Raw genomic sequence first — 22,796 nt, 5'->3', positions numbered from 1 at the left:
TGTGCTAACCTTGCTAACACTCGATTTCCAAGCAGTTTCTTTTGTAACTTCCAAATTTGTTGTAGTAAAGTTGCCCTAATCTTCCCATGTGTGAGGAGAAGATAGCCCAAAAGCAATACTCAAAGACTTTGTTCCTTTATTCCTCCTTTTCTTCACTCTTTTAGGTCTCTTTCTCTTCCTTGATCAAATTTCTTGTGTGGTGAGTGAGTGATCTTCAAGTGAGGTTGATGTCTCTTATATATATGCTTCACAAGGTGATCGAATAGCCCTTCATGAGGCCGACTTGGTCTTTCATGTAGGACGACTTGTTGCTACTTTTTTGACAAGGTCTTGGAGGGTCTTTATGACACTTTTCACTGTACAATAATTTTCTTTACAAGATACAACATGCCCAAAAGGGTCTTCCATACATGACAATGACTCAATTGACTTGTTGACTCAATGACAAGCCCTAGAAGCACTCAATGGGTGCTTGAACTATAAATAAATTTACCTTGAGCATGAAACCCATGCCTCAAGAATGACAATAATAAATTTGTTTTTCTCTTTACATCAAATACATTAAATCATCATTACATATGATTATGAAGACGGAACGTAGTTACATATTTCAACAAATAAGTATCAAAATATATGAAATATATTATCACATAATCAAAAATAAGTTGATCATATCATATTTATAGTATAATAAAAAAATGTGATACCACTGAATAGTAATGAATTTCCATACCACAAATTCCAATACAGCAGAATCTGGCCTCTACGCCCCAAAGGACGCAATTGTTATAAATATGAAGACGTTGCTTCCAAGTGCAAGATCTTCCACAAAAAAATTCCACTCCATGGATAATTGTCCCAGGAGATTTTCCTAGGTGTAGCCTGAATGAAAACATCTTCCAATTGCCTATAAAGATGGTTCGTAGAAAATCAAAATGAGGAGAAAGAACAAATACAACTGGATTGGGAACTACGGTTGTGAAGATGTTAGCGCCAAAAAGAATAGGAAGTTCTCCTGGGTGAAGCCTAAAAGAAAACTTCTTCCAGCTACGTATAAAGACGGTTTCTAGAAGAAAGCAAAAAACCCAAGTGGCTTAGGTACCACGGTAGTAGCGACAAGAAAAGGGAACAACCCCGAGAGAAGAGGCAGAAGGCTAGACTAGAGAAACCCAATAGAGTTCCCGAGATTAAAGCCGTGAACTATCCCCTCATATCTAAAGCACACAACTGCACAGGAGAAACCCATTAGACCATCATGTTGCCAATCTTTTATGCTCATTAATTTTAACAAATCTTGTACATATTTGTTCTACCAAGGCGTAAACCTACTGGTTGTTTATACTTAAAACCCTAAATTTGATTCCAATCAATATCCATTAATATAAACATACGACTTAGGTTTCTAGCATGTTCGCACCATGAAAGACAGTACAGTTGGGCATCAAAGAGTATAAGAGAGAGGATAAATTGAATCCAAAACCCACCTGCAAGTTGTTTTCCTTGATATACTCCCATATCTTCTTAATGGCCTTGGTGCGAGGTATCTCGGAGACGCCTAAGAACTTTTGCATGGCCGGCGAAATGGGACGCGGCTGAGTGATACCTCCTCCTCTGCGGATGCCGCTCCCCTTCTCCGTCTCTGCGCATCTAACAACCAGGGGTTGAAAACGGCGCATCTGATAACCATCTCTTGCTTTCAGAGGGCCAGCGAATGTAGGGGATAATCGCAAGGAAAACGCCATGAGAGCCATGCGAGCTAACAATACTTCTTATTTCCTTGAGAACACCAACAAAACACAGTAGGAGAAACAGGGCGTTCTTTATCCACTCATTTTTGCTAGTGAGCAAGGCTGGGAATATCCTTGGAAGTTGGCGTTGGCGTTGGCGTTGGCATTGGCATTTAAATTTTGTGTTCAATTTAAAAATTCTTGCGTCCGTTAATTAAACAAAAATGCCTAGGAGTCCCTTCGGATTTTGGGAAGCACGTGGATGGTTTACAGATGATATTCCATCTTCTTGCCCATAAAAGTAATGTATAATTTCCAATCTATTATATAAAAAAATTATGAAATATTTATGGCTTTAATTAACTTGTTAGAGGGGTGGTAAGTTTGGGGTTTAATTTTTACTTTCAATGGAAAAAGTTATCTATACATGTGTTTAGAGTATTAGTATCATTTTTAATAATTAGAGTTGTCTTTAGTGTGATTTTTTGGACTTTTTTGTGTTGAAATGGGTGGAAAATTTTGAGGTGAAATTTTGATTTGTGTTATTTAAACTAGTTATTTTTACTGGATATATGAATTCAGCACCCTCGAAAAACCCTAGGGCACTTTTATTGCACAGGATTACCCATCAAGCTTGTGATTTCAATAAATTCCTGCCAGATTTTAGAGAAATTTGACCGGAAAAACCCACCGTAAAAGCTTCCAAAAAGTCGCACTAAAGACAATTCCCTAATAATTTCATTGAATATAATAGTTTGAGTGGGTTTAATGATTAAGAGCATGTGTTTCCTCCTAAGAGGTCACAGGTTCAAAACCAAGGGGGTGGAGTATGTATGTCTTCGTAGGCTTAGTAGTCAAATGGCTACGCAGAGGTGGGTCCCTTGTCCCACAAACAAGGGGTCTCATACACCAATTTGGTGTCTAGCTTGATTGTGACCTTAAAATTAGATAATAATAATAATATGAATTACAAATTTTTGTGTATTCAAAATTTAATAGAGATAAGGAATTCTATTATTGTCCTTTTTTATGTATTTACACCGAAGGTGTTCTCTTTTGAAAGAGCTCAGCACCGACTTTCGTGAACCTTTTCATTTGCTATCGTTCATTTAAAAACAGCTGTCATTATTTTCCTCGGTTGATTTGATGCCACGTCCAACCTTTCCCACCACGAAACCTGGCCTCTCGTTTGCACAACGCGAAACCTAGCCCCTCGTCTGCACAATTAACATGAGCGAATTTTTTGGTGCACATCCTCTGTCCCCATAGGAAAACTGGGGGCGGGGCAAGGTTTTCCGACGTCCAATCATGGTAGACGCCTTGAGCTTCTGAGCCGCCAACACCTGTACATATTTTCCTCGGCTACCACCAAATCAAGGGGCCAAGAAGTCGTCTTCAACATTTCTTTAGTGTGGTAAGATTAGGCCAAGTGGAACTCTCTGGCAAGAGCTAACCAGCCTGCCATAGGGCATTAAATGCTCGTATGGAGGCGGCCCTTACCATGGATGTCCATACCCGGTCCCATAATCGAATGTCGCATCCATCGTCATGCCATAAACAATCCGGCCGGTCGTCCCCATCGCGTCATTCTCTTTCCGGGAACGCGGGACCCACCACCTCCGAGCTGGCACAGGGTCACTTTTCAAACCTGCCCTCGCGCCAAAATACAATTTCATTTTCACCATTCGGCACCCACTCCCGTCGAACCTGCTCTGCAACCCGTCTCGAGGAAACCAGCCGGCGTTGTGCACCCACCTCGCAGGTCCGCTCTCGTCAATCCCGGCATTCTGTGCGGCGTGAGGTAAAGTAACCTCCCTGCTTACAGAAAATTTAGGATCTATGCGAGTGTGGAAATAAAAAACGCTTCTGCTGTATATTTCCTTCTCCTCGCAGTTCAACACAGAACCTGTATTAACCCGCAACCATGAGTGCACAACGCCACAGAACCTATTTGTGCATGATTGTTAACCCGCAACCGTGAGTGCACAGCGCCATAGAATCTGTTTGTGCATGATTGAAAACATTGATCTTAATAATTTAAAGAAAGACGAATACCCTAGTTGCCCGCAATACTTAAAGAAGGACGAATGTTGGAGCATGAATGGTTTCTATAGTCTACTAGAATGCCAAGTATCTACTCAAGTAAGGGCAAATGGGATCATCTGAATAAGATGATCTAATATGTGCTGATTGCAAAATACATCGCTGAAAACAGTGATACCAACTATTTCAAGAATGTCATTAGAGATGACACAAAGAGCCAATGAACCTTTCGAACAATTTATGAGATCCATTTGTTTTTATTTTTTGGGTAGTTTCCTTGTTGCTTTTGCAGAAGATCTCTAAGTAGAAATGAATATGCAAATTTAAAAAAAGAAAAGGATGAACTTCATGCTTAACGAAAACATAAGAGCATCCATAATATATTCACATTCATCCATGTTTAACAAAAATAGAAGAGCATGCATAATATATTCACATAGTTTTCTTTCATAGTTCCTGCAGTGGCACAGACCTTGAACTGAGCTCGTGAATGAGCTTCATCACAACCATCATTAGCCTGGAATGTGTTGAGATTTGACAGAAAGGTTCCTATGTTGGTGATTGAGCTGCAAATCTGATGTTTTGAATAAATTCTCATGAAAGCCCATAAATTCATCATAATGAGGACTAATTTGAGTAGGGCAAATGGATCATCTGAATACTTAGGGCTTATCATCACGAAAGAGGATGATCATAGGCATCAAGAAACAACCCAAACATCCGCAATTTTTCTCCCCAAATTGCATGAAACTTAGGGCTTATTCACACGCTACCCAATCAGCCTATTAAACAGACCTTTACCCACCAACCTTCAACACTCCTTTCTCCTTGATTCTTCCCACTAGCCTTCACTTCAATACAATCCAATAGACAGTCCCAACATGCTTTGTTCTGCCACAATTTGAGCAATATCTTGGCCCCTGTTCCTCACTAAAATACATGTGCTAAATCCTTAAGTCATGTGTCCTTATTGCAGAGACATATCACAGTAGCATGTCACCTGTTAAGGGTCTCGTTCCTCATGATTAATGCAAAAAACTAGGCCGCATAGCGACGGACTTATGGTGAATTTTTTTGCATAAAAGAAGCTATAAACTAGGGCAGAAACTAGACAGAGGATACCTCCAAAACCCTCGCTCAACAGTCCTACACAAGGTACGAAAATCACAAAAGAAACCATCCTCTTACTTGAGTAGATACTTGGCATTCTAGTAGACTATAGAAACCATTCATGCTCCAACATTCATCCTTCTTCCAAGTGGAATTTCTTGATTTTGCTAAATTTGAATTACTACAAGAATCTCATGCTTCCATTTTTTCCAGCAATTCGTTCATTTTAGTCCCGCTCTTATGCATTGACAATATCTATCCATTGCTTCAACCAGATGACATAACTCAATATCAACCAGCTACAGTTTGGTTGAATGTACATGTTTATATTTCTAATGTCAATATCTATTGTTTCATTTCACAATTGTTGGACTTTTAGTTATTTTTTTCTAGAAAGTAGAAATATGCTTTGTGGGTGTTGTTTCCAATGACTTCTCTCATGCTCTGTTTTGTTTGTTTTCATCATCTTGGATACTTACATTTTTCTTGATATGTATCAGTACGCTGTTTTTTTTTTAAACCAGAACTTAATCATGTCCTCTTTTGTGATATATGTATCTAAATCATTGACTTTGATCAACATTTCTTCCACTGAGATTTGGTTTTTACAAGACATTGTACAAAAATTTAGAAAAACAAAGACAAAGCTAATATTGTGGCTTCTTGGCAAATATGATGTAGATCCATCAACAAATGCAACATATGGTTCCCTCGTAAAAAGCTTAGCATTTGTGAGGAAATTTGTTGTTGGAATCATGGTTCCAAAGGACTACATTTGCTCGGTCGATACAAACTTGTATTTAGAAGCACCTACAAGTATTGTACAAGATGCACACTCTGCAGGGCTGGAAATATTTGCTGCTAATTTTGCCAAATTATAGCTATGACCCAGTAAGGGAATATCTTCAGTTTGTGGACAACAAGAATTTCACATTTAATGGCATCCTAACCGATTCCTCTGTAACAACATCAGAGGCTATAGGTATGAATTTCTTTCTACTTAACCTCCACCAATTTTTGAAATTCCTTATCCATGCCCTCTTGGCCAAAGAGGTATTAGTTTATTTCTTTAAACTTGCAGACAATGCAAACATCAATCATCATAATAGTTATATCAGTGCAATATTTAGCAGCCTGTGTCGAAGCCTTTTTTTTATGGTGCCAATCCATTTCTACCATCAAAACAACGATTTAAACACTCCCACGGATTTCCCCAAAATTTTCTCACAAGATATTGTCCAGAAATTCATGGTATGGACAAAATTTTGGGGTCATTAGACAACACCCAAAAGTTTTGAATTGCAAATTCTACGAACATCTAGGGTGGACAGCAGCAAAGTCAAACAATTTATGTTTTGTACTGCAGATTCTGCGAACATCCAGAATGGACAGCAACCAAGCTAAACAATTTATGATTTGGATTGCAGATTCTGCTAGCACACATGATTTGACTTCATAGATTGGAAACTTTTAGCACACATGATTTGACTTCCTGGATATTGCCTCTTGTTGATGGTGATCTAGATAAGCATAGGAGTGTTCTCTCTATTTGGAACCCTCCACCCAATGCAATCCCTCTTTCAAGATGTGAGTAATAGCTCTGGAAAACAGTGAACTGCAATTGGAATCGCTAGATATAGCAATGTTTTTGAAAATGGATATAGCAATGTTTTTGAAAATGTAACAGGAAAAACCATTTTCTAGGGTTTCTTTAGTCAATCTTACTAAAAGATGATATTTTGAAGTCCTTAGAATCCTTGATAGCATGATAAGGTTTGTCTTAAATGATTCATTTCTTCTTGTCATGCTACATCCTCATTTTCGTGAACATGCATGCATTATTAACTCTTTATGCCCAAAGTCTTATCACTGATATTTGATTTTCTGTTATTTTTCAAGGATGTGCATTCAAACTTGAGGTAGCATAAAAATAATCAATTTCAATCAGGATATTTTGTCATATTAAAGTATTCTAACATGAATCTATTTTGTTGTTGTCACTATGCAGTGCTTCTAAGCTCACGGAATGGTGGAAAAGTGGACACTGTGCATTGAAGTATCATGCCGCCCAAATCCGGGTCGAGCATCTTTAAAATTTGTCCTTCACAATGGGGCAAAAAATCATGTGATTTATAGAATATGGGAAGTGCAGGGAAAGACAACCAATAACGAAGCATACTACATTACACTTGTTGCGGGGTTAAAAGAGGCAAAACACAATGGGGTGAATAACATAACAGTGCTGACAAACTCAGATTTAATCTGTAATCACATGGAAGGCATCTACAATGTTCGCGCAGACAATTTGAAGCCCCTCTACAGAGAGGCAAAAATCTGGAGTGCTCGATTTAATTCTTTTTCGATAAAGCACCTTGCGGAGATCCATAAAATCTCTACTGATCTAATGGTTGGAGCAATCTCAAGTGTAGATGCAGGTGCCAGAGATGATTCAGGATCATCGTTCATTCCACTGGCAAACATTGATCAGCATCAGTATAGGTCTCGACTATGTGTATACACCATGGTTGTCATTTTTCTTGGAATTCTCATACCGTGGTTCTTTCAGTAAAGAACTCGTTAATGTACTTTTCTTTGGTTTTGTAATATCATTCACCTTAGATGTCCAATCATGTTATAACTAAATTCATGTGTCCAATTATGTACATTATATTTGAGGTGAACTAATTATTCTTAACCTACTAGTGGTTCAGCGAATATTATTGTAGCTCCGTTTGAATTTAATTTTAATTTCAAGTTTCAGATGCTACCTCTTTAATAGTGTTGATTTCCACCTGGATGGATGCCATGGGAATAAATGAAAGTAACAAAATAAGGTTATTTACATCTGGTTTGTTGGTTTTCACAACATTTAAGAAGTATAAGTCATTTCTGATGCAAACCCTAGCTATATCCATATCTATATGATGACAAGCCGAAAATAGTTGATGCGTGATCTAATGTGAGATGAAGAATTTCATACCATGAAACCCTCCTAGGAACATTGATGCATAATAATGACAAACTCTAACCTAGTATGAAGTTAATTTTCTTAGGTACATGGTTTGCCCTAGAATGATGCAATGTACGCATATATCAATGAAGCCCTACATGCCCATGATGCCTTTGAAGATGCCATAATCTTAATAAATAAAGTTAATAAATAAAGAACACAAGTGAAGAAACGCTCATCTTTCAAAATTGCCTAAAAGATTAAAAATATGGAGTCCGTAAACTTTGTCAAAATCATAATGATAAATTTTGCTTCAAAATGCTTAATCCCCCATTTTCTTGACATATCCCTTGTTCGTCACACCCACACTAATATTCCAACTAGGACACCTTTCTTACAAGCACAAGAAATGCTCTAGAGTCTAGTGTCCCATGTTTCCAGCACCGGAACCAAAAACTAATGCTTTGGAATTTGCAAGAATGACACCAACAATAACAACTAGAAATTTAAAGCGTAATGCCCCATAATATTGGCCATCTCGTTACCACAGGTCTAACTTAGCTAATGGCCATAGCTCATCATCTAATCAAGAACACTCACTATTGACTTTACACCAGAATCAACAGTGATGTGCGACCATAAAAAGCATGCCATAAACCATAACAGGGAAGTACATCACCACCATCCATATTCATCAAAGTGTAACGAAGAAAGATGTAACAAAATACCATGCTTATTAACATATACACAGCAACTACAAGAATCCTAATGGAACAGAGTAGGTTATCAAACATTTAGAATAATGCTCCATTCAATATCCACACAATATGGCAAGAACCCTTCAATAGCATGCCAAAACTAAACAATGTTACCACTTGTAACAACCCAAAACTAGCAACAACCCTAAACAGTTCAGAGCTCAAGTACTTGTACACCACTACCTGCTCAATGGCAATTTAGGTAACCTTTACAGCATTTCGTTACCCTGATGTACATGCATCTTTCACATCCAAACTAGTAAGTAAAGCAGAGTCGTTTACAAAGAAACGTTACAATGAGTTTGAAGCTCTCTTAAAACTTCCAAGTTTAAAATGAATATCACTTTACATTTGACCAAGTCAAATAATATATCTAAAACGGGGATTAATAACTCCCCAACCAAGTCAAATAATATATCTAAAAGGAGGATTACTCGTTGTACCATATAATTCATCTTTAGATCCCGTGTAATGCATAAAGAGGTGGAATACTATGTTATGGAGCCCATGTACTATTATCACAAGCATCACTTTCACTTATATCAAGGTGTCAAGGTTATTTCTATATTATATGTTAATTAGAGTCTAGCAGTGAGCAGCTTGATTAATTCATATATCCTGAAGCCTTATGAATAATTGTATAGCTATGCTTTTATAGAGATGTAAAATTGGTTGCGTGAATGGCCAAGAGATAGCCTGTGCTCGTGGTTTTTTGGAGCCAAGGCTAGTTTACATATGACATCACTATGTTTTCACAATCATAACAAATTATATCAGTTCATTTACTAAATGAACTAAATTATGGTGCATCCAGAAACCAGATTAGTGTGGTATTAGAAATTTTATTCATTAGATTTTAAATCCAGAATGTTTCAGTGTAATGCCTTTTGGACCTATTTTCACAATCATAACAGATTAAATCAGTTCATTTACTAAATGAATTAAATTATGGTGCACCCAGAGACCAGATTAGTATGATATTACAGCTTTTGTTCATTAGATTTAAATCCAGTGTAATGCCTTTAGGACCCTCTTTGGTATATGGGTTGTTATCTATGTAATGTCCATAATAATTGCAACTTTTACAATAATACTGTCTTTCCTCCTCCTCACTAATTGAAGAACAAGGATCCATTAAGCTGCCAATATCCTCCATAGACAAGATAACCGCTTAGCCGTATGGCTAGTTACACAGATCAAACTTTACAAAAAAAACTCGTTGAAAAACCATGGTGCTTTACAGGCCTTATCTTCCCAAGCATATACTAAAAGAATACAATTTTGTATAAATATAGTGAAATATGCTACAAATTACAATGACATTTGAAAAACTCCATCACTAACTCTACTTTCCAAAGCAATGGGTGTCTCACTTGGAGGAGGCTCACAACTCAAATAGCCATGGAACTGCTATTATAGCTCTGTTCTGAAGAATAGATAACTCTTGATACATAATATAGCCGAAAAGGTATAACAATAACCAGATCGTTCTGCAGGAAAGTGATATAAGGTTAGACTAAACATTTGAAAAGAAACCTAATATATTCTTAGTGTGAACAGGACTTTATTAGTTATGACTTCCACCTATTGCACCTTGTTACCATCCTATACGAACCAGCTGACTCCCTGATCAGAGAATATGTGAGATGGCTTTCCAAACAAACTTGGAAAGGCTGATTTTATTCACTTTCATGGACATCAAAAGACAACTATAACTGCAAGGAGATGATGATTCTGCCATAAAAAATTAATAATCAGCTCAAGGTTGCAGTCGATTGCCACGCAAACTGCTAGGTGATGCCTGGCGATTAAGTTCCTGGAAACATGAAGCACAAAACAATTTAGAGAACTGATATTGTAGCATGTACTCTTTGCTTGAGTTTAAGTGTTGTTTGAGAATTCTAGGGGGTAGCTACAAAATTTCAAAATTTTGAGTGCATTCTTTAACTCAAAAATTCAAGAACAGAAAAAGCCCAAAGCAGAAAAATATCAAGGTCAAATGTCACAATTTGGAACGAGCTTGATTAGCATACCTCTGAAAAACGCAGGTGTCCAAGTTGTGTACAGGTTGACTTCACAATGGTTTCCCACAGTAAGCCAGTCTCTTCTGCTCTCACAAAATTCAATATCTTTCCAGCATAGCTCTTGAAATTAAATCCCTGCTGTCTCTAATACTATACAATGAGACCCTGTCAGTTTAATAGAGCAGCTGATCATTTCATGCCAACATCACTATGCAAGCAATCCTCAGAGGTGTTATGGCCAAGCATGAATAAATTTCTATTTTATAGGACTTATGGATATTTATCTCTTGGTTCCGAGAGAAGAGAAGCTAGTCCTTCAACAAATGCTTCAAGAAACTTTTGTTTCTTTAGGCTTGATGGCAGACACTTGCTTAGTAGTAAGCCATGTCTTTGATTGAAAAGATCACCCTCTATATTTGGAATAGTTTGTTAGGATGTAGTTGACCTTTTAAGGTTCTCACTTCAATTGGCCTTGAATGCATTGTTCAAAGTGATGCCTAATATATTTTAAAAAAATGATTATATAGAGACTATTATATTAGTTGTTTTTATATTCCCTGTAGGCTATATTTACATATAAATGGTATGCGTTGTTCTTGGTTTCAATGTCAATTATGCCTACATACATCTTGGATGTTGGGGGAAATAAATTGTGCCAACTTCCAAGAAAGCATTTTCTTATCAATTTAAATAAGTGATGATGTCTCCAAATAAAATGATTTGGCAACAATAGTCGACATTGCATTCAAGAGGCTTCACTTGACATTCAATAACACATGAATCTTGGGCTCCGTTGGAAGGATCCTTGACCTAAACATGAACAAAGTTAACATTGTCGTAGTTGTGGACATGAAAGAGGTCACCCTTGGTGTCAAACACACAACAAGGGTAATAGTAGTAACCAAGACTAGAGGATCCATTCAATACACTTCAAACTTAGCAGCCCTTTCATCACAAATATCATATGTCTTTCATGCGATCATCCTAACTCCAACTGATAATGATTTCTAAATGAAAACCAAATATAAGTAATATAAGTTTACACATGATCACATGAAAATGATGATAATATTCACATTGTGGCAGTCAAAATATATGCACATTGTGGTCCTCTAACAAAAGTCTTGGTGACTTATAAAGATGTAAATATGAAGAAGATTAATTGTTTTTTAGTTTATTTATATATGTATCAAACAAATACCTATTAGATTGGTGCATCATATCATTTCAATCAACAATACATTGGATCTCATGCCAGGTAGGCTAGGCTAGGTTTTGTAATAAAAGCAAACATATTCAAAGTGGGCACAGACATCGCTACATATGAAGAGAAATCGCCTCTATTAAAAAATGACACACACAAATAAGTGAATGAGAGAGCACCTACATTGTATAAAATATCATACTTGGACACTCACTTCTCTATTATTGGTAGAGCTTGTGAAGCATATACAAGAGAGTATTTGCAAGTGAAAAGAAGGGTACGAATTGGAATCCGAACACAAATTAAAATTAGGTGACTCTTTGTTAGAAAATGAGTGCCAGTTAAGCTATGGTTGAATAAGGGTGATTCAATGGTCATAGTGTACATGTCATCTCATGTAAAAAATTAAAAAATTAATAATCAGCTCAAGATTGCAGTCGATTGCCACGCAAACTGCTGGGTGATGCCTGGTGATTAAGTTCCTGGAAACATGAAGCACAAAAAAATTTAGAGAACTGATATTGTAGCATGTACTCGTTGCTTGAGTTTAAGTGTTGTTTGAGAATTCTAGGGGGCAGCTGCAAACTTTCAAAATTTTGAGTGCATTCTTTAACTCAAAAATTCAAGAACAGAAAAAGCCCAAAGCAGAAAAATATGAAGGTCAAATGTCACAATTTGGAACGAGCTTGATTAGCATACCTCTGAAAAATGTAGGTGTCCAGGTTGTGTACAGGTTGACTTCACAATGGTTTCCCACAGTAAGCCAGTCTCTTCTGCTCTCACAAAATTCAATATCTTTCCAGCATAGCTCTTGAAATTAAATCCCTGCTGTCTCTAATACTATACAATGAGACCCTGTCTGTTTAATAGAGCAGCTGATCATTTCATGCCAACATCACTATGCAAGCAATCCTCAGAGGTGTTTTGTTGCAACTATAAAACCAACCAGACCTACTGAAGAATAGCCCAAAAGTCATATCATGAGGAAGCAAAGCAATAAAACCCCAAAATGAAACACTTTGAATACACTGACCAAAAGAAATGACAAAACCATAGCAAGAAACAGGTAATGGCAATTGTTTGATTCCTCCCTTGAAAGGAAGGCTACGAAGTATTTTAGTTGCAATAACAAACATGAAATCATAAATCATCTTTCAAAGCAGCACTATCCAATCCTAGCATGGCTCAAACAATTTGCAAGGCGAGATCAGTTTAAACTGTCACTGAATTTTGGGCAGTTGGGTTATTGGCCATAACACCATTAGGATCATCTAGGTTCTTTTCATTCCAATAAATATTTTGGCACAGCAACCCAACTGATCAGAAAACTTACTTGGCATAAATGAACCACCAACCCCTCCCCATGATGATGGCAATGCTCTTCAATAGAATTAAATTGCAGTCAGAGAACATGGTGTTCTAAGCTGACTTAGAAGTTAGAACCACCATTCCCTATTTGATCTAATCCAAAATCTCCACATACACTAACAGTTTACAGTTCCAAGGCCATAAAAAATGCAGGGAAACCATGCAAAAAGGGCAACTGCAAATGGGTAGAAATGGAAATGTAAACAGTAAGTCAGCAAGCATGGATCCTTGGGCCTGTTACCTGTAACTCCCAATGTTTAAGCAAGCAATATCATTATGGAGGCCTGGGAAGTGATGAAAAATGGTCAAATTGAAAAAGAATTCAAAAGAAATATGGGGAAACTCACCTTGTGGTAACTGATAACGAGATGAACTGTGGTTTGAAGAGCATTTGGAAGGCTTGTGAGGCTATTAAGATTTTTATTTCCTAGAAGGATTAGTTTCTCAGATATGGCATGTCATTTCATGATCACCAGCTGTGGTGGTCCCCTCTTGTGAATTTTGAGGGCAAGTTGCTGTTCGACTCTCCCTAGGTCTTAACTTTAAGGTTTTTCAAGAAAGGCATTAACTCAACCAATGAATTCTTTACCAGATGATAAAATCCCAATGTGTAAATTGCTAGCTCTAACACCCTTTATTTGAGCCAAAATTTTTGGCCTCCTAGCCATTGCCAACCAAAAAATGGATAGGCTAGGAATTGGATTAAACTTTGTATCCAAACAAAGTATTAGATGGTATACTGTTTTGCAAGAAGAGAGAGAATTTTTTGAGTATGGCCATTTTAAATATGAGGATGCCAATAAGTTTAGAAGGGAAGTAATGGCTGAAGGGGTTTAGATTCCTTCTTCAGCATATGTGGACTGTCTCCTAATGGCAGAATTGGATCTCTCTAATTAAGATGGAAGAGACAATACACCTACTATGTGGCCATGGACAACCAAGGAAAATGTTGGATGACGAAATTTGGTGAAGTAGGAATACCTCTATAACTAAGCTGCATGATATGGGGAAATGGAAACCTGAATTTGAAACAGAAATGTGATGGAAATGTGACCCCTCAAATTAGTAAACAGTGAAATTTTCAGTTTTAACATTATGGTTTAGAATATAGATTCATGATTTAAAAGATACCTTTTTATTTCAGATCCAAAATTCTGGTCACGCAGTTTTTTCACCAAAAGTAAGAAGCAATAAGATACTTTTTTCAGCCCCACTGAAATGTATTTTAGGCGTGTTTCAGCCGTGTTTTGGAGTTTTTGTACTGAAATGTGGCTGGTATGCAGGGGGTACATTTCCTGCAACATAGCTCTACAATAATTGTTTTTATCCTGCTAGGTCCATCCTTCCTTCATGAGTCATGACACATTGGACTTGAAAGACATAGCATTGAGTATGCATAGATGGGTTCCAACTCCACAATTTTCAATCATTTCCAGACACCAAAGGACTGACTTTGAGCATGTCAATAATTTTCACCAATTTTCACCAATTTTCATTGAAATTCATTTTGTATTGAAGCAACATGCCAAAATAACATCTACAATAATGAGCCAGCCTGATATATAAGAGTTCCAATTCTGCCTTTATGTACAATACACTATACTGTTATCCAAAAAGGATGTATCAAGCTTATAGTAGCAAAAAGGCAAATAACCTTTTCCTGGAGTTTGTTAGAGTTCAGCCAACATTTACACTGAGATTTTATATGCTTTGAGTTCAACAAAAAGATTTCAATAGCTCAATACGATAACCATACAAAATTGAAATTAGATAATGTTGTACATATCCAAAAACATTTTCAACCCATCATGCACACAACATGTTCTTGGATTAGGAGATCCCTTTATAGGGTTATGCCCATATTATATCCATGAATACTCATCAGCTCGAATATTTGTCATCTCGCCATTGATTGCTGGCACTTTGATTGTTCTCTTCACCCGCTATTTCCTGTATAGAGTGCAAGCGGCGATACAATCCGACTGGTTGTACAATAGGGGGCATCACCCTAGGGTGTGGAACCAAAATGTTATGGGTTGAAGTAGGCTGCCCAATGAATGAATTTGGTGCAATTGGTGGAAACAACCAGGGGGTTCGATGATCAAACGGGAGAGGTGGACATGGTGAATCAAATGGAAAATGAATCAATGAACCCCCCATATTTGGATCCACATTATTCTCATGAAATAAACGAACTTGGCAACTTGAAGTATTATGAGATGTGGAATCTTCAGCTGTAACAAAAAAAAAAAAAAACACATTGTTATGCAATTGCATTGAAGGCAATGAAGATAATGATATTTTGAATTTCACATAAAATGATACATCAATTGATATTTCCATACCAGTATTTTGCAAAATAGAACCTTGTACCCTTCTAGATGTGTGGTCCAGATTGATTTCTTTTGTAGAAGAAATCTCCAATTGTTCATTCATGCTTCTTTTCCTTCCATGACACCGTCCAACCTTTAGAAATTGTGGTCCATATTTTCTTGATTTCAACGCAGGAACACTTTGCCCCCCTTTTTTTGTTGGGCTCAAGAAACTATGTCGCCTCTTGGTAATGACCTTGGATGGAGTTACAACATCAAATTTCTTATTATTGTACTCTTGGCTTACATTTTTTACCAATTAATTTAGTGCATATGCCTGCTCCAAAGTTGTGGGTGTTATTTGTAATAAACCCCTCAATCTCTTATGAGTTGATGACATCACAAGTTTAATTTCCTCATCGATTGTTAGGGCGCTATCTGGCCTTACAATGGTTGAATCAGTGGAAGGAGAAGCTGGAAGGTTCATTTCAATTTCTGGGCTCATTACAAACGATTCATTTAAATCAAGTAAATATCCAGGTCTTTCTGTAATAGACCTAGAGACATTAGGCAATTCATTGCCCCTTGAAACATTGCTAGTCACTACCATCTCAACTTTTAGAATATGCTTACAAATATTGCCATTTAGGGCCCATTTGAAATTACAAAAGTTTAGGTTCAACCCTTTATAGATGACATGATACCATGTATCACGAGTTGCCATAGTTTGGCTACGAACCAAATACTCACTTTCGTTGTTTCCATCAGCCATACAATTTTCATCTGGGATATTCTTTGCTTTGCACTTACTTAAATTTATTTGTTGCTCAATTTTTGAAGCTCGGACAAAACCAACATTTTTTAGACGTTGCATGTGAATGTAATACAACTCAACCTTTTTTAATAATAGGTGCAACAGCCAATCCACCCTTCTATGGGACGCATTATTCTTCTCACAGAGGTACCTTTGCTTTAGATACCGGTGATAAGATTCGATAGCATTATTAGTATCCTGGTTGGAATGTGGGAAGTCCCTATATGCTTTTGCCCACATATCTGGAAAAAAAACATATATTAGATGCGAAGAAACAATAGAAAATGGTCAATTACAAAATAAACTGATAAAATGCAACTTTAAGAAACTTACATAATTTGTTGTTGTTTAACCAGTTGGTTGCAAAATAATCCAAAAACACAGTTTCTTCTTTGAATTCATCAAAGAAACTTTGAATTTCATGTTGCACAGATGCATCATCTTCACACGAATGCATGATTAATCCTAGAGCACGGAAGATACGGACTTTATTTTCCTTTCCCCTGACTTTGGTTCCAACATTTTTCAACCACGCTCTACGGACATGCCATACACACAATAATAGTGTACAGTTTGTGCAAGTCCTGAAATAATATAACATTATAAGAGAATATCATTGAACATTATTTCTTTTTATCTCTTCTAAAAAGAAAAAACTGGTTCACCTTAATGCCTCGATTTTCGCTGCTGCATCATCTGTGATGACAGCTCGGACATGCCAATCTGGGTTTTCCTTTTTCCCATTTGCAAATAATTGTGACATCCATTTACAAATATCAGGAGTACCATTCCGTGATGATATTACCCATGCCACTGGAATCCCATTGTGATGATCATCAAAAGCCATTATGGTGTACAGTTGATACTGCATTACAATAAGAAAACAAGATTATAAGCATATAAGAGGACGACATTGAAATAAAACAGGAAAAATGAAGTTTTGGTAAATATGTTTACCCCATATTTGTTAGTGCTAAAAGTGGAGTCCATTGATAACATGTTGTTGTGTGAGTATTTCACCATCATTGAAAGCATCCACTTAGTTTGTATGCCTATAATGAAAGGGATGTTTTTAACAACATCTTGTTGTTGGTAGAAGAAAAAGCTCTCTGGGCACTCACTAACCCAACAATCCACACTCATTGGATCACTTTCATGCTTCACATACTCTAGCCTCTTGATATTATTGTACATGTTTGACACATCCTTTCTTGTCATGAAAGAATCTCGAGGTGCCCCTGTGAACAACTCACCAGATCCATACCTTAAATCAAAGATAAATTTTTCCCAAATCATCGTAGCATTAAAACCATCACGAACCAAATCTTCAACAATAGTTCGTATATGCTCTGTTAAATGCGACGCAAAATTGAATTTCTTGGGCATGTCATTTGCCTCATTTCCATGACAAACCACATTTTTGTCATCAATATGTCTGCATGCTGTATATATTAGAACAGCATCATTTGGTCTAAGAGCAAGTCTTCGCATAATAAAGTGACACTGACAACCAACTTTGATGCTGTGACGTGGAAGACGTTTCTTAGTTGTGGATCCAGGTTCAGCTACATTGCTGGATTGTACATGATTTGGACCATAGGCACACCAATATCTGTGATCAAGAATTTACCAAAAATTAAATAAAATATTTATGCATGTTTGACATAGTGAACTTAAAATCAAAATTATATACATATAGATAGAGAGAGAGAGAGAGAGAAAGAGAGAGACTCACACAACATATTCTAGATATGTTGAAGAATTTGTCCTCTTGATATCCTTCACATCTTTAATTCGTCGAGTTTTAGCAACAAATTGAGTAGGTGCACTTTCCCTCATTTGCTCTCCACTTATAAAATCCTCAAGTCGACAATATGGAATAATCGCGACTTGGTCTCCTGCTACTTCTGTCCATGTCAAATCTTCCGCTGAAAACTCTATCATTCCTTCTGGGTCCTCAACCTCCAACTCATTGATCAAGTCCCACTTCTTCATTCTTCAAATCCCTATACAAATGAGGGAACACGAATATTGACTAAACATATGAGCAACAGTTCATACTATAAATATTGAACACCACTTGAAATGCAATTTTTTGTAGTGTGTACAATTTACACTCAAGACCCCACCAGATATAAACACATTTAGAGCATAATTCCCTATCTCCCCTTCAATATTTCCTACCCATGCACAAAACAGTATTATAGACTTTCAAATTCTTCATCTTGGTATAATCAATACATTGCTGAAAGAAACATAATAACATGCAAAATCTGTTGCAAAAAAAATCCAACAACTCCTTGATAAATATGGATCATGACATGGGTTTATATTCTGAAGACCCAACCCTATTACTGAAACCTCTGTCTATGTATCTCAATTTAAAACAGAACCCTCAATCTCTTGGCTCCAAGTCGTCTGCAAAGATTCCCCACCTCATTGTTCTTTATCCAAATCCCTGAAACAAGAACTTCTTGCACAGAAGCTACTTAGTAGATGTTGCACAAGCACTTTTCTGAGTTTTGAGTTTTACCAACATAACTGTTTGAACCCAATGAGTAGCTGGCTGCATTCGCTAAAGTCCTATGAAAATGGGAAATGTTTTTGTTCCCAAACCCATATCTGCTACCTTTTGAAGTGTATTGCTTATGAAGGTGTCAAAATAGCCCTAACTCCACATTATTAGTATGAAAAGTTAGTGCTGCTATAAGATGATGTTATAATGTCTGATTTCACAGTGGCTTTGACTGATTGCCATTTATCCCGCAGTTCCTGCAGTTCCATACCAGAGGGAAAAACAATTGGCTCCTGCAACATCTCCAGTTGTGGATATAATGAAAGGTATCCCTACCTTGTGTTCAGAAATTATTGTTCGAAAATGCCATTTTAAAATATTCTTCTAGGCAGACATGACAAGGTTGTCTAGACTAAAATATTACTGTAATGATGCATCATTTATTATATGTTGTGTTAGTAGAGATGATCAGAGCATCTCAGGAGTATTGAGAAGAAAACACTAGGATAAACATAGCCATGGGTATGAGTAGAAGAAATGCAGAGGTTGACTTACAGTTGCCTCCTGGATTTAGATTCTTCCCTACAGATGAAGAGCTGGTTGTGCATTACTTGTGCAAGAAGGCAGCCTCTCAGATGATCCCTGTTCCTATAATAGCAGAAGTGGATCTCTACAAATATGATCCATGGCAACTTCCAGGTATATTTTTCATTTCTCCCCTCTAATCCTTGTACCCATATTTCTAAACAGATTATAGAAGGTGTGATCAGATGGATTTCAGGACTTAACGAAGAGCCTGTTTTTTTCTTTTTTCTGTTTACAGAGAAGGCCCTGTTTGGAGAGAAGGAATGGTATTTTTTCACTCCAGGGATAGGAAGTACCGGAATGGATCAAGGCCCAATAGGGCTGCTGGTTCTGGATACTGGAAAGCTACAGGTGCTGATAAGCCCATTACTGCTAAAGGTGGAAAGAAGCGAGTGGGCATCAAGAAGGCTCTTGTCTTCTATGCTGGGAAAGCACCCAAAGGCACAAAGACAAATTGGATCATGCACGAATACCGTCTTGCTGATGTTAGCAGACCTGCAAGGAAGAAAGGCAGCTTAAGAGTAAGTTCTTTTGTCCTCTTTGTAAGGTCTTGAGTCGGTAGTTTTGGAAATATAGTTCACTGGGTCAATTTGGCTTCTGGTTGTTATGTTCCATGCTTTCCCCCTTCTGTTTCTTCCCCTGTTTGCTCATATGGGCATTAGCAATAAGGATATTGGTGTTGAATGCTTGATTCCTCAATTACAGATATTGGTTCTGTATTGGATTGGAATAGAAATAAAAGACAGGGGACTTAAATGATTGATTACTCAATTGAAGCTATTGTCAGTGGAATGTTTGGATTTGCATTTTTTATGGGATGAATTATTGTATTTTTTTCTATCAGTTCTCTGAGTCCCAAAGGCTGGGAATTGTTTTTCCTTGTCTTGGATTTGGCCATTTGAAAATAGTTAGAGAATGAAATATAAGTTAGGGACTGGATTCTATATTTTCTTGTCTGCTCTGTCATTTATTTTCTTGTCTTGTCGGTCCCTGGTTAAATATTTTTTTATAAGAGTCTGCCTGTACAGCTTATCCGGCTATAGTTATTTTCAAACCATATTCTGAATCTCTCGTTTTAGCTTCAAAATCATGTACAACTTGATTCTTTGGAGAGAACCTTTGACATAAAACAGGATTGGATGCCACAGATATTCAGTCTATCTTAGGTCCCATGCTATTTTTAGCAAAAGGCCCACCTCTTTTTTAATCAGAAGTTTCACTCTTTCTGTCTGAACTACTTTTTGAATGGTTGTAACAATATAAAATTTTTAATGTAATATAAGGTTGGAATTGAAGGAAAGGAAAGTTTAAGGACATGAGCTTGCCATGTACTTTAGCATCTTTGTTGAATGAAAGGGAATTCAATTAGTTTGTCCCACTTTGTTATAAAACTTTAATCAGTTTGTTCCACTTTGTTATGCTCATATGAAGTCCAAAACAATTACTAGATTTAGAATTTTTATTTAGAGTATTAAATTGCCTCACTTAAGAAAATATATCTAAAGCATTGTTGGCATATATTTCATTTTAAGGGTTTCATACCCTAATCCATTTATTATCTGGCTTGGTAATGACTTTAAAATTAAGTTATTATTATTATTTATATAAATTTCAGTATAAATCATCTGCTCTGTATGCACACAGATCGAAATCTTTGGTGAATTTTGTAGGGTTTTGTTGCCTGTGCCTTAGCTAGATTCTCGTTTTTGTTCTAGGCTGGAGAAATGTGTAATGCTCTACATTCTATGTATCCAACCTGGGGCGCAAGAATAAAGATTTTTGGAATTTCTGCGATATGTTGTTTTCTGTTAATGGGACAACAGAGCTCTGCATCTAAGTATAATTTCTGTATTTGAAGGCTTTTACTGAACCTTGCCCGTGGGTTTAAGGTTAAGGGCTCGATTTGTGTTCTCCATGCCTTATTTAAAGGCCTTTACTGGACCTTGCCCAAGGAGTGTAGTTGTTCGGTTTGTGCTTTCTTAGTCAAATAAATATAAGTTTTGTAGTTTAAACCTTTTAGTGTACGTTTCACATGGCTTAATTTGTCCTCATTTTGCACTGGAATTTAAATATAAACCCTCTGGTATGAGTTCTCCAGTAATATGTTGAAAACAAATTTGGAATTCAAATCTAAACCCTCTGGTATGAGATCTCCAGTAATATTTTGAAAAATAAGATTGTACCGGGGTTCCGCCTTGCCTATGTCTTGTTCTGTCCCTGCTGTTTGTATCTTAATCTATTAACGTGCCAAATTCCCAGCCGATCGCAGAGGCAAAAGGCAGCTCGATCACTTGTAATCTATGTTGAAGAGGAATCAGTAAATGATCGCCCAGAAGCACTTGCCCTTCCTGCAGCTCTGTTTGTTATTGGGGCAGGAAGGAGGGGAAGGACTGGTCAGGCTCTGTTTGTTACTGCTTACAACTACTTATGACCAAGGTTACTGAAACCAAGACTGTAGGTTCGAAGTTTCACCATAAGCTTAATACATAATACTTATGAACAAACTAACTCTGCCCCTTTCTCTGCAATACTACTAATCAATTCAGCAGTGCCTCCAATATCTCAAATAAGTTCAATATTGTTAAAATGGTAAGGCAGATACAACCATTTATATGCTGAGTCTTATTCTGTGAATGTAGTTTATTCATAATCCATCGACCATCGACCAATGACCTCCAATGTAAAGTGATGTTCAACAGTCATTCTTGCTAACATAAATAATAATCACAGTTATATATGCAACTAAAGGAAAAATATTAACGTGTAAGTGCATCTGATTGTTATTAACAGGTATTTTTAATAACAGGTATTTTTAATTTACTAGGAGCCCGGGATTGCCTGCGAGGGGGAAGCAACTGTGAGCAGTTGCAGAGGCCGTGTTTCGTCCAGACGGGTTGCAGAGGCAGAGCAGGTTCGAACGGGAGCGCGAATAGCGAAAATGGTCTTTTGGCGCGAGGGGAGGTTTGAAAATGGGTCCCGGTGCGAGCTCGCGGGTGGTGGGTCCCGCGTTCCCAGAAACGGAAAGCTGGCCGCCGGAGTTACGATGTATGGAGGATGGATGTGCCCATGACCCCCATCGACATCCATGGTAGAGCCAGCCTCCATACGGGCATTTAATGCCCTATGGCAGGCTGGTTAGCTCTTGCCGAACTCTCTTGGTCTTGAATCAAATGAAATGGAAAAAAATTCCAACTTACTTCGACCCAAATCAAATTAATCAGATTGCATTTTGCACGATTCGTCAGCGTCCCAGACATTTTTGATTCCAAGGTTGCCTGAGATACCTCGCCTTAAATTAAATCAAGCCAAACAAATGGCGAACAAAAGCTGGCAGGGACCTTAAAACTTTGATGATGAGAACTAAGTCGATACAAAACTCGTGCACC

The 22,796-nt window shown here is 37.3% G+C and overlaps 2 protein-coding genes and 1 pseudogene across 3 annotated transcripts in view; 1 reads left to right on the top strand and 2 right to left on the bottom strand.

Moving 5' to 3' along the window:
• The window catches only part of LOC149258416 (upstream activation factor subunit UAF30-like), a 52,882-nt gene extending 51,005 nt beyond the window's left edge, over positions 1 to 1,877 (bottom strand). The window contains exon 1 of one of the 2 annotated variants that reach the window (XM_089415324.1): positions 1,485 to 1,877. In XM_089415324.1, the coding sequence (XP_089271450.1) occupies positions 1,485 to 1,751 (267 nt within the window). In that variant the 5' untranslated portion in view covers positions 1,752 to 1,877. The remainder of the gene's footprint in view (positions 1 to 1,484) is intronic. The other variant, XM_089415322.1, reaches the window with a different exon arrangement.
• A 1,346-nt stretch (positions 1,878 to 3,223) lies between these two features.
• On the bottom strand, positions 3,224 to 18,305 carry LOC149258415 (uncharacterized). The gene is made up of 6 exons (XM_089415201.1): positions 18,046 to 18,305; positions 17,436 to 17,922; positions 16,976 to 17,175; positions 16,644 to 16,894; positions 16,477 to 16,552; positions 3,224 to 3,674 (listed from the first exon to the last, which is right to left on the bottom strand). The coding sequence occupies exons 1-6, from the start codon at positions 18,303 to 18,305 to the stop codon at positions 3,224 to 3,226; spliced, it is 1,725 nt and encodes a 574-aa protein (XP_089271327.1).
• A 1,038-nt stretch (positions 18,306 to 19,343) lies between these two features.
• On the top strand, positions 19,344 to 22,480 carry LOC149258414 (NAC domain-containing protein 68-like; annotated as a pseudogene).
• Positions 22,481 to 22,796: the final 316 nt, after the last annotated feature.

The sequence above is a fragment of the Pinus tabuliformis genome, chromosome 6 (genome assembly GCF_031772625.1).
Source record: "Pinus tabuliformis cultivar Carrire ecotype Pingquan chromosome 6, CPIR1, whole genome shotgun sequence".
NCBI classification, from domain to species: Eukaryota; Viridiplantae; Streptophyta; class Pinopsida; order Pinales; family Pinaceae; genus Pinus; species Pinus tabuliformis.
Note: the sequence above shows the minus strand (reverse complement) of the source record. Positions and strands in the feature narration are given on the sequence as shown.